Raw genomic sequence first — 12,890 nt, 5'->3', positions numbered from 1 at the left:
ACTCAAAACAATTATCAGGTCACCTACTATATGCACAACAGGTTGCTCACAAACCACTCATCAGATTACTCATCACATCCCACCATTCATCAAGGTGCTCTTCATACCCATATCACTTACTAAGCTTGACACAGCAGCAACATTCTTCTCTTCCTTGCCGATGATGCGATCAATGTCACTACGAATTTCTTTGACATCGTCCATCCTTTCCTTCCTCTCTTGGTCAATCTTCTTGACCAGCTTTTCCTCTATCTGATCCATGTCCTCCTTCAGAGTACCCAGGCCCTTCGGAGTGTCCTGCAACATTAAGGTGAATGCTAAGCCTATAGCAACCCAAGGTTTGATTTACCCATTATTGGTATCACATGTCTTGCTCTGCCAAATTTAGGATTGCTTGTACATTTATCATTTGTGTTATCTACAAATACCTCTCTATATATATGTGACAGTTGTGCTCTTGAAAATAGTCACATAAATCAAATCATGTAAATAATGGAGATTAGGTTTTGTTATAATTAGAGTACCAAATAGGTAGTAATTAATTGGGAGGGTTAGTGACAGCTGTGTAGTAAGCCAGCACTTCAGTGGTTGTCAAGTTGCATTACCCTGACCCAGGTAGCTGTCTTTTCTTATTGTCTCACCCACACATGGACTGTTGGCATTCTGTCTACAGACAAACTACAGTCTCTCATAATACATAAAACTTGACAACACCTAATTCACACAGCTCTTTCTTCCTAACTCTGCATTTTCCAGCAGAGAGCACTGTGTGCTAGCCCTGCCTTTTGGCAAAATGGTAGGAGCAATAGAAAGTAGTAGTAATAAGAACATTAGGCAAGAGCATTAGGTAGAAACTCTTGACAGAAATAGTAGATAGGAACCTAATATAAAGCAAGTAGTAGTCTGTAGAAACGTTTGGTAGGAGCCTCTGTAAACACTGTGCTAGAGTTACCCTCTGCCAGTGGCCTGTTAAGGATGGAGCAATAAAGGCGATGAAGCAGCATGAGTTCACTAGCTGTGGAGACTATTGCCGGGGCCATCCCCTTGAGGAAGTCCAGTTAGGGACAGGCCTCAGAGATATAATATAGATAGACAGACTGTACCAAATATTATACCAGTAAAGAACTACAGTATACACTTACCAGGAAATATAAGATACTACAATATACAGTCAGTACAATTAATTATATCAATAAAAACAAAGTAACAAATTCCAACAGTTATGTCTACTCCCATTTTTGAATTGCTCGTGTATGCTTATGGAGAGGGAGGAATTACTGGGAAAGGGGGTCACCTGGGTCAGGTGAAGTAGTTGTTAAAGGTGGTGTTGATGGTCGAATAACTTCAGCTATTATGTCACTAGATGTTGATGTCTGGTCCTCCATACAAGTGTCCTTTTTCTTCAAAAAGAAATTCAGTGTTGCCTGTTTAGCCTTCATTGTCTTCTCATGGTAGATTTATTTATAGCACCTGATTTGAGCTGGGAAATTTTGGGCTACCTTTGAACTCTGTTCTGTGTTTAGATCATCCTTGTCAAATGTAGCGAGAGCACACTTCTTGCACAGCAATGGCTATGCCACATCACCATTCTGCCAGCCCAATGATGATCACATTATTCCAAACTTACACTCATATAAATTAAAAGGTGTAAATGGGCCATGTGCAGTATTCTAAAAATGAGGTAAATAAGATATGTGTAAATCAACAGGTCCCTTTATTCTCATTTCATTCATCTCATTTTGCCTACATGGCCATTTTTAAGCAATGAAATAACACTTGCATATCATGTACTTTCTCCTCACCTGAACTTTGTTCTGCAGTGAATCAACTTGTTTCTTAAGGCGATCCTGGCTGAAGATAACAGTGTCAATCTTCTGTTGCATCTTGTCACCCATAATGGTGCTGGCCTCTTGGTCCTCGGCCTTGGACTGTCAACAAGAATAAAGACAAAGACAGTCAGTTTCGTTTAGGTACCAGGATTATCACAGATGCTGGTACAGCATGATCATGTGGACAGCTATCCTCCTGTGTGCTTCCCTTTACATATTACCTGCAGAAAACATAATTGTCAGTGTTTCAATGACACTCACAGTCTTTAACTTGTTATCAAGCCGCTCATCTTGTTGTTTGATCTTGGTCTCGACCTCACCGAGGCGCTGGTCTAGGCGAGCTACATCTCTTGCCACATGTTCGCGTATACCATCCGCATTTTCAGCCTGGATCCGATGTAGCTGTTAGTGAGGTACCATTTCAGAAATGAGATCGTTGATAGTTTCAGACTACAGGATGGAGGGACTAACGATTATGTGTCAAGATACATAAATGTGTAGGGTGGAGTTGCATCTTGGGCATTGATGGGTCTTGTGGTATGCTGAAATGGTGTTTGTAATGTTGGGAAAATGAATGTTGTCCAGAATCCAGATGAAAAAATGTAATTTGTCCATGTCTGGGGAGTGTAGTTTCAGGTGGAAGTACGTCTGATGGGGTGATGTTAAAAACTGGGTGAGAAAGCTTACTGGTACATGGGGAGTCTTACACATTCATCATGACTTTGGTTGATCCTCTGATACTTGGTTTCAAGTCTTAATGTAAATCAAATAAAGTAGCTTGGGACACTGGAAGTTGGTTGTTACTGAGCATTAGGATCACAGCAGGACATTGTTCAGTCTGCTGCCACAATTTTAGTCTGTGTCAGCTGTAGAAGGATGTCTGATCCCACAGTTCTGTATGTGTGTTTTTAGTAGACAGTGTTATCTGATCAGAATGCAGTTTGCTGTGGTGATGTCTGTCTTTTTGGTGTGCAGGATTCTGTTGGCATCAGTTAGTTGGTTTGATGACACTTGAGTAGTATGTTCTATAATTGCTAGAATAATAAATCATCTAAAGGAGACAGCCAGTTTTAATGCTGGTCTTGTCCTAGTCTGGTGTCATGGTAATGATTGATGCATGTTAGAGGAGACTTACTCAGAGGGTTATAGTACATTTTTGTGTATATTTTATGGTTGCGAGGCATGGGCTATTGATAGGGTTGTATGGGGGAGGGTGAATTTGTTGGAAATGAAATATTTGAGGACAGTACGTGGTGTGAGGTGGTTTGATTGAGTAAGTAATGAAAGGGTAAGAGAGATGTGTGGAGATAAAAGGAGTGTGGTTGAGAGAGCAGAAGAGGTTGTGTTGAAATGGTTTGGAAATACTGAGAGAATGAGTGAGGAAAGATTGAAAAAGTAGATATATGTGTCAGAGGTGAAGGGAACAAGGAGAAGTGGGAGACCAAATTGGAGGTGGAAGGATGGAGTGAGAAGAATTTTGAGCGATCGGGGCCTGAACATACAGGAGGGTGAGAGGCGGCGTGCAAGGAATGGAGTGAATTGGAACGATGTGGTATACCGGGGCCAATGTGCTGTCAGTGGACTGAACCAGGGTATATGAAACAACTGAGTAAATCATGGAAAGATCTGTGGGGCCTGGATGTGGATATGGAGCTGTGGTTTCTATGCATTACACATGAAAGCTAGAGACTGAGTGTGAACAAATGTGGCTTTTTTTTCCTCCATTTTCCTGGCGATACCTCACTGAAGCAGGAGGTAGCGATACTGTTTCCTGTGGGGCAGGGTGGTGCTAGGGATGGATGAAGGCAAGTAAGTATGAATATGTACGTGTGTATGTATGTATATGTCTTTGTATGTGTATATATATATGTTGATATGTTGCGAGGTAGCACAAGGAAACAGATGAAAGAACAGCCCAACCCACCCACATACACATGTATATACATACACGTCCACATACGCAAATATGCATACCTATACATCTCAACATATACATATATATATACACACACACAGACATATACATATATACACATGTACATAATTCATTCTGTCGGCATTTATTCATTCCCATCGCCACCCCGCCACACATGAAGAACTAACAACCCCCTCCCCCCTCGTATGTGCGAGTTAGCGCTAGGAAAAGACAACAAAGGCCCCATTCGTTCACACTCAGTCTCTAGCTGTCATGTAATAATGCACCAAAACCACATCCAGGCCCCACAGAACTTTCCATGGCTTACCCCAGACGCTTCACATGCCCTGGTTCAATCCACTGACAGCACATCGACCTCTGTATACCACATTGTTCCAATTCACTCTATTACTTGCATGCCTTTCACCCTCCTACATGTTCAGGCCCCGATCACTCAAAATCTTTTTCACTCCATCTTTCCACCTCCAATTTGGTCTCCCTCTTCTCGTTCCCTCCACCTCTGACACATATATCCTCTTTGTCAATCTTTCCTCACTCATTCTCTCCATGTGACCAAACCATTTCAAAACACCCTCTTCTGCTCTCTCAATCACACTCTTTTTATTACCACACATCTCTCTTAACCTATTATTACTTACTCGATCAAACCACCTCACACCACATATTGTCCTCAAACATCTCATTTCCAGCACATCCACCCTCCTGCACACAACTCTATCCACAGCCCACGCCTCGCAACCATACAACATTGTTGGAACTACTATTCCTTCAAACATACCCATTTTTGCTTTCTGAGATAATGTTCTCGACTTCCACACATTCTTCAAGACTCCCAGAACTTTTGCCCCCTTCCTCACCCTATGATTCACTTCTGCTTCCATGGTTCCATCCGCTGCCAAATCCACTCCCAGATATCTAAAACTTTTCACTTCCTCCAGTTTTTCTCCATTCAAACTTACCTCCCAGTTGACTTGACCCTCAACCCTACTGTACCTAATAACCTTACTCTTATTCACATTTACTCTCAACTTTCTTCTTTCACACACTTTACCAAACTCAGTTACCAGCTTCTGCAGTTTCTCACATGAATCAGCCACCAGCGCTGTATCATCAGCGAACAACAACTGACTCACTTCCCAAGCTCTCTCTCCACAACAGACTGCATACTTGCCCCTCTTTCCAAAACTCGCATTCACCTCCCTAACAACCCCAACCATAAACAAATTAAACAACCATGGAGACATCACACACCCCTGCCGCAAACCTAGATTCACTGAGAACCAATCACTTTCCTCTCTTCCTACACGTACACATGCCTTACATCCTCGATAAAAACTTTTCACTGCTTTTAACAACTTGCCTCCCACACCATATATTCTTAATACCTTCCACAGAGTATCTCTATCAACTCTATTATATGCCTTCTCCAGATCCATAAATGCTACATACATAGTGTGATAAGTGTGATAAGATAGTCTTCCACCTGTTATTGATGAAGTCATGTGCAATGTGTATATGTCCAGTATATGATGTAAAGATCAGCAAGCAATAAAAGGGAAATGTGTAAAACTGACTTCATCATAGTTAGGCATGGTTTTGTCTTGGCTGGAGTGACTGGTGGTGCGTTTGGCATCCCCAATGGCTGCCTGCAGTTCAAGCATCCCCAGTCTGGTGCGGTCGTCAATGTCATCCACCTTACCTTCCAGCACCTGCGTGAAGAGGCCATTGGAGGCACTGATGGTTATTCCTTTCATTTGGAAGGCATGCATATCTGTGTGCATGAGATTCAGTGCAAGCTGCTCCCAGTTCATGATGGTGTTTTCCAGGTACTGAGGGGGTGGAATGATACCCCTGGCTTCACTATGTATCTGTCACAGGAATTCAGGTTTATGGTGTATTCCCAGAACCAGAAAAATAAATTTGTTTGGTCTCTACTTTTTCTGTAGTTGAGACAGAAGGTGAAGGTAAGATGAGCACTCACTTCAGAAACAGGGAATAGCACTGTACACAGGAATTCACTGCACACAGATGTAGTTAACAAAATCTAAACTACAAAATCCACTGTATTTGCCAGAAAACATTCAGAAACGGAGACAAGATGATAAATTCAGAGTAATAATGAAGGTAGGAGGATGGCCTCTCTTACGGACCTTGATAGAATTCTCCCTCACTGTGATCTCAGCAGTAAGCACCTTCTCCTGCTCAAGGCGGTGCTCCCTCATTTGGGCCTCCAAGTTGTTGATGGTGTTGGTAATGTCTCCCAACTTGGTCCTTGTCTGCTCCTCGTGATGCTGTAGGACCACATTAAGTCACGCCAGATGATAACATAATTCTGTGACAACTCATCACAGCCTATTCAGTAGCTGACATTAAAAGGAATACTGCATTTTTATTCACAATCAGAAACCAGAATTATTTTAAAGCAGAGATTTTTCTTCATTTAGGTAAGAACAAAGAGGACTTCATGTGCAAGCCCACTTGACTCTGAAGAGACTTTGCAGGTTCAAGTGAGAAAGAAGTTTGGTAGCCTAAGTTCACTGCTAACATAAAATTAGAAAGGATTAGCTATGATCTGAGTTTCCTTTGAAGCTCAAATCAGTAAAGAACCTTCCAAAGCTACAGCTGAGAACTGGTGAACTGTGCAGGTGTAAGAGCTACAATAAGAGAAGTGCTCTGCTGAAGTTTGGGAATATTATGTGCATGTTAAGACAAAATGAGACTAGTAATTCTGTGATTTGAGGAAGTGAGAGATTCTAGAGGTTTATCTAAAAACATGTATATTATTGTATCTATTTGAAGTTATTACAGTTGGTCAACCTTCATTTTATGTTTTCAAGTTGGAGGCTACTGTTATGGACAAGTCAGCACAACTGAAAATTGAAAATAATTGAAATATAAATTGGTTAATGAAAGGGAAAAGGAAGAGACATGGAAAAGTATTCACATATTTTGAATATGAAAAACCTGTCTTTAAGAAGCGTCAGGTCATAGTTATTGGAAATGACATGGCCAGGCAGAGTTACAGAGCTTGAGGTGTCAGGAAGGAAACAGTTATCAATATGGCCCAATCATGAGCTGCCAATGGCAACACACTAACCATGTGACTCAACAGCTTGTCAAGTATTGCATGGTGTAGCTAATGATAGGGTCACACATGCTGCTTGCTCTTGTAAGCAAAAACCAAAGGAATGCCTATATTAGAGGGAAAATGAACCAACATTGTGACATAGGGCAACTTGGTCAAGTTTTGAAGCTAGAAAAAAGACAGACAAGAAAAAGTATATACAAATTTTGGAGAATCTTAAAAAACCCTGTCTTTTAAAAAGTGTCAGATCATGATTATTGGGAATGACATGAGCAGGTGGAGAGTTCCTGTGTTTTGAGGTGTCTGGATGGAAACACTTGACAAACTTCCTAACCTTGAGTTGCCAATGGGCCACACAGTAATCACCCAGTTTCGTAGAGGTAGACTTAGCTATTTCTGTTAAGTGCAGTTTCCAAGATTGGTGTTAGTGTTACAGCAATACCAAGTATGTTCACAGGCTCTAGAGTTGGAATTGCAGATCCATCAAAGGTGAGAAGAAAACTGTGAGGAATTTTTGGTAGAGAGATGATCAGAAACTGGGTCTTGGAGGCAGTAAACTTAACCAGATTTCTACTACCTTTCTGAGATATCATGTCCAAGTCTGAGTTTATTGAGGAAGTTGTTTCGAAAGACAATCAGTCTCTTTTGGTTTCAAATTTAGGATATTTATATAGAATCAGCTGAGCACTGACTGTCTTTTATATAAAAATGATACGTATCCACAAACTTACCCAATTTTTTTCAGTTCGTTATTATGATCATCATTGTATGCCTGTCCCTCAATCTTTTTTTTCTAGTTCTCATATCCTTTATCTGGGAGTGAGCCTATACCTGCATTCAGTAGTCCACATCTCCCACAGACTTGTCCTTCTAGGCATATACTAACATTTCAGTAACCTTGCAGCAGTAATGTGTGAGCCTTTTTCTGCCTGGTAGGGAGGTACAGGGAACCATAAACCAACCAGTCTTTTATGGAAATCATGGCTCCCTCCATAAGGAGGCATACTGTATTTACTCTGTTTCTTCTTGTTATGATTTCATTTTCCATCAAGCCACTCTAACTGATAAGGATGCTTGTAGTTATGAGAATGATGATGTACTGAAGAGAGCCTTTGACTTGATGTACTGAAGAGAGCCTTTCACTTGATTCTTATGGGTGTAATGAAGATACATTTGACCTTCCCCTTAAGGATCATGTCAGAGGCCAGTGGTATTGAAGGTGCAGTGAAGGTACGTTTATCAAGGGTAAGGTGTAAAAGTGAATCAATGTTCGAGAGTATTGTGAAAAAGTCTGAGGCGAAGTGAATTTTGATTTAGTGAGGAATAGTGAAGATGAGTATGGCAGTTTGTCTTTCTTTTTTACTAGACACAATAGTATATGATGTAGCAAAGGAAGACATTCTGCATTTGCTTATGAATATTGATGTTTCTAGTTCTTATTTCTTGGTATTTTAATATGTTTTCCTTTAACATTGTATTATATGCCAATAGGTGATATCTTGCCATATATATTTAGTTCAAATGAACTGATTGTTTTTTCTCTCATATCACACACACTGTGTATTCACTACATTAATCATGAGCTGGACTTATGGAACTTCGCAAATCTAGTGCCATGAGATTTTTTTACGTAGACAGGAAGTGTGAAGGTACAGTGGTGATAGGGGTAAAGCCAAAACCACCACCACAAATGCCAGTTACTCACATCAATGTGTTGCTTGAGAGAGTCATTGCCTGCATCACCATACAACTTGGCCTCTTTCATCTGGCTCTCTACCTTCTCCTGTAGCTCCTTTTCCCTCGCTGCCTTGTGCCTATTCTCTTCTACCAGGGTGTTCTCAATCACCGTCAGCTTGTTGACCGTGTCATCTCGCAGCTTGGCTTCCCTGCACGCAAGACCAGATGCATCTCATCTCAAGCACCTTAACACATTTAGGACTGATGAACTAAATTGAATATAGTTCAACAAGTATTAATATCAGTATGATCAGTAATGAATATTTGTCACAAATACCATAAAGAGGAAGCACATATATTATGGACCATCTTTGCTGTAATCACACTTGGTAGAATTACAAAGATCAAGGGATATTATGGATATGTCAAAAATTATTTGTATTATTGATATATTTTCTAAAGAAATTCAGTTACCTGGTTTTATATATTTATTTTATTCATTTATTATACTTTATCGCTGTATCCCACATCAGTGAGGTAGTGCCAGGAAACAGACAAAGAATGGTCCTGCCAGGAAACAGAAAAAGAATGGCGCTTCCACTCGCATAAACATATATATACATAAATGCCCATACACACACATATATATATACATATACATGTGTGGGCTAGAAACCCTCCCCTCCTTGTATTTTAACTTTCTAAAAGAGGAAACAGAAGAAGGAGTCACTCGGGGAGTTCTCATCCTCCTCAAAGGCTCAGATTGGGGTGTCTAAATGTGTGTGGATGTAACCAAGATGAGAAAAAAAGGAGAGATAGGTAGTATGTTTGAGGAAAGGAACCTGGATGTTTTCGCTCTGAGTGAAACGAAGCTCCAGGGTAAAGGGGAAGAGTGGTTTGGGAATGTCTTGGGAGTAAAGTCAGGGGTTAGTGAGAGGACAAGAGCAAGGGAAGGAGTAGCACTACTCCTGAAACAGGAGTGGTGGGAGTATGTGACAGAGTGTAAGAAAGTAAATTCTAGATTGATATGGGTAAAACTGAAAGTTGATGGAGAGAGATGGGTGATTATTGGTGCATATGCACCTGGGCATGAGAAGAAAGATCATGAGAGGCAAGTGTTTTGGGAGCAGCTGAATGAGTGTGTTAGTGGTTCAGTTTGATGCACGAGACCGGATTATAGTGATGGGTGATTTGAATGCAAAGGTGAGTAATGTGGCAGTTGAGGGAATAATTGGTATACATGGGGTGTTCAGTGTTGTAAATGGAAATGGTGAAGAGCTTGTAGATTTATGTGCTGAAAAAGGACTGGTGATTGGGAATACCTGGTTTAAAAAGAGAGATATACATAAGTATACGTATGTAAGTAGGAGAGATGGCCAGACAGCGTTATTGGATTATGTGTTAATTGATAGGCGTGTGAAAGAGAGACTTTTGGATGTTAATGTGCTGAGAGGTGCAACTGGAGGGATATCTGATCATTATCTTGTGGAGGCAAAGGTGAAGATTTGTAGAGGTTTTCAGAAAAGAAGAGAGAATGTTGGGGGTGAAGAGAGTGGTGAGAGTAAGTGAGCTTGGGAAGGAGACTTGTGTGAGGAAGTACCAGGAGAGACTGAGTACAGAATGGAAAAGGGTGAGAACAAAGGAGGTAAGGGGAGTGGGGGAGGAATGGGATGTATTTAGGGAAGCAGTGATGGCTTGCGCAAAAGATGCTTGTGGCATGAGAAGTGTGGGAGGTGGGCAGATTAGAAAGGGTAGTGAGTGGTGGGATGAAGAAGTAAGATTATTAGCGAAAGAGAAGAGAGAGGCATTTGGACGATTTTGTAGGGAAAAATGCAAATGAGTGGGAGAGGTATAAAAGAAAGAGGCAGGAGGTCAAGAGAAAGGTGCAAGAGGTGAAAAAGAGTGCAAATGAGAGTTGGGGTGACAGAGTATCATTAAATTTTAGGGAGAATAAAAAGATGTTTTGGAAGGAGGTAAATAAAGTGCGTAAGACAAGGGAGCAAATGGGAACTTCAGTGAAGGGGGCTAATGGGGAGGTGATAACAAGTAGTGGTAATGTGAGAAGGAGATGGAGTGAGTATTTTGAAGGTTTGCTGAATGTGTTTCATGATAGAGTGGTAGATATAGGGTGTTATGGTCGAGGTGGTATGCAAAGTGAGAGGGTTAGGGAAAATGCTTTGGTAAACAGGGAAGAGGTAGTGAAAGCTTTGCGGAAGATGAAAGCCGGCAAGGCAGCGGGTTTGGATGGTATTGCAGTGGAATTTATTAAAAAAGGGGGTGACTTTATTGTTGACTGGTTGGTAAGGTTATTTAATGTATGTATAATTCATGGTGAGGTGCCTGAGGATTGGCGGAATGCTTGCATAGTGACATTGTACAAAGGCAAAGGGGATAAGAGTGAGTACTCAAATTACAGAGGTATAAGTTTGTTGAGTATTCCTAGTAAATTATATGGGAGGGTATTGATTGAGAGGGTGAAGGCATGTACAGAGCATCAGATTGGGGAAGAGCAGTGTGGTTTCAGAAGTGGTAGAGGATGTGTAAGTCAGGTGTTTGTTTTGAAGAGTGTGTGTGAGAAATACTTAGAAAAGCAAATGGATTTGTATGTAGCATGTATGGATCTGGAGAGGCATATGATAGAGTTGATAGAGATGCTCTGTGGAAGGTATTAAGAATATATGGTGTGGGAGGCAAGTTGTTAGAAGCAGTGAAAAGTTTTTATCGAGGATGTAAGGCATGTGTAAGTGTAGGAAGAGAGGAAAGTGATTGGTTCTCAGTGAATGTAGGTTTGCGGCAGGGGTGTGTGATTTCTCCATGGTTGTTTAATTTGTTTATGGATGGGGTTGTTAGGGAGGTAAATGCAAGAGTTTTGGAAAGAGGGGCAAGTATGAAGTCTGTTGGGGATGAGAGAGCTTGGGAAGTGAGTCAGTTGTTGTTCGCTGATGATACAGCGCTGGTGGCTGATTCATGTGAGAAACTGCAGAAGCTGGTGACTGAGTTTGGTAAGGTGTGTGAAAGAAGAAAGTTGAGAGTAAATGTGAATTAGAGCAAGGTTATTAGGTACAGTAGGGTTGAGGGTCAAGTCAATTGGGAGGTAAGTTTGAATGGAGAAAAACTGGAGAAAAAGTGAAAAGTTTTAGATATCTGGGAGTGGATCTGGAGGGCGGATGGAACCATGGAAGTGGAAGTGAATCATAGGGTGGGGGAGGGGGCGAAAATTCTGGGAGTGTTGAAGAATGTGTGGAAGTCGAGAACATTATCTCAGAAAGCAAAAATTGGTATGTTTGAAGGAATAGTGGTTCCAACAATGTTGTATGGTTGCGAGGCATGGGCTATGGATAGAGTTGTGTGGAGGAGGGTGGATGTGCTGGAAATGAGATGTTTGAGGACAATATGTGGTGTGAGGTGGTTTGATCGAGTAAGTAATAATAGGGTAAGAGAGATGTGTGGAAATAAAAAGAGTGTGGTTGAGAGAGCAGAAAAGGGTGTTTTGAAATGGTTTGGTCACATGAAGAGAATGAGTGAGGAAAGATTGACCAAGAGGATATATGTGTCAGAGGAGGAGGGAACGAGGAGAAGTGGGAGACCAAATTGGAGGTGGAAAAACGGAGTGAAAAAGATTTTGAAAGATCGGGGCCTGAACATGCAGGAGGGTGAAAGGCATGCAAGGAATAGAGTGAATTGGAACGATGTGGTATACCGGGGTCGACGTGCTGTCAAGGGATTGAACCAGGGCATGTGAAGCGTCTGGGGTAAGCCATGGAAAGTTCTGTGGGGCCTGGATGTGGAAAGGGAAGCTGTGGTTTCGGTGCATTATTACATGACAGCTAGAGACTGAGTGTGAACGAATGGGGCCTTTGTTGTCTTTTCCTAGCGCTACCTCGCACACATGAGGGGGGAGGGGGTTGTTATTCCATGTGTGGCGAGGTGGTGATGGGAATGAATAAAGGCAGACAGTATGAATTATGTACTTGTGTATATATGTATATGTCTGTGTGTGTATATATATGTATACATTGAGAAGTATAGGTATGTATATTTGCATGTGTGGATGTGTATGTATATACATGTGTATGTGGGTGGGTTGGGCCATTCTTTCGTCTGTTTCCTTGCGCTACCTCGCTAACACGGGAGACAGCGACAAAGCAAAATAGAATAAATAATAACATATCAACATATACATACATACACATATAGATACATTCCAGTGAGTCCCAGGGAAATGAAACACAATAAGTTCCCAAGTGCATCCGTGTGCTAATCGCATCATCAAGTGAGATACAGGAAAGAAATATAACAGTCAGTCGATACACAATGAAGAGACATAGCTAGAACACCAAATTGTAAACAGATGAGTGTCCAA

General features: G+C 41.3%; 1 protein-coding gene across 1 annotated transcript in view; it reads right to left on the bottom strand.

Moving 5' to 3' along the window:
- Positions 1–12,890, bottom strand: part of LOC139753315 (uncharacterized) — a 44,456-nt gene that overhangs the window by 7,922 nt on the left and 23,644 nt on the right. Inside the window, exons 11-16 of the mRNA XM_071669628.1 lie at positions 8,556–8,736; positions 5,916–6,056; positions 5,340–5,474; positions 2,091–2,231; positions 1,803–1,928; positions 121–297 (exon numbers count right to left, since the gene is read on the bottom strand). Of these exons, the coding sequence (XP_071525729.1) occupies positions 121–297; positions 1,803–1,928; positions 2,091–2,231; positions 5,340–5,474; positions 5,916–6,056; positions 8,556–8,736 (901 nt within the window). The remainder of the gene's footprint in view (positions 1–120; positions 298–1,802; positions 1,929–2,090; positions 2,232–5,339; positions 5,475–5,915; positions 6,057–8,555; positions 8,737–12,890) is intronic.

Source organism: Panulirus ornatus, chromosome 14 (genome assembly GCF_036320965.1).
Source record: "Panulirus ornatus isolate Po-2019 chromosome 14, ASM3632096v1, whole genome shotgun sequence".
NCBI classification, from domain to species: Eukaryota; Metazoa; Arthropoda; class Malacostraca; order Decapoda; family Palinuridae; genus Panulirus; species Panulirus ornatus.
The sequence above is the reverse complement of the archived record's forward strand: the minus strand, read 5'-3'. Positions and strand labels throughout refer to the sequence as shown.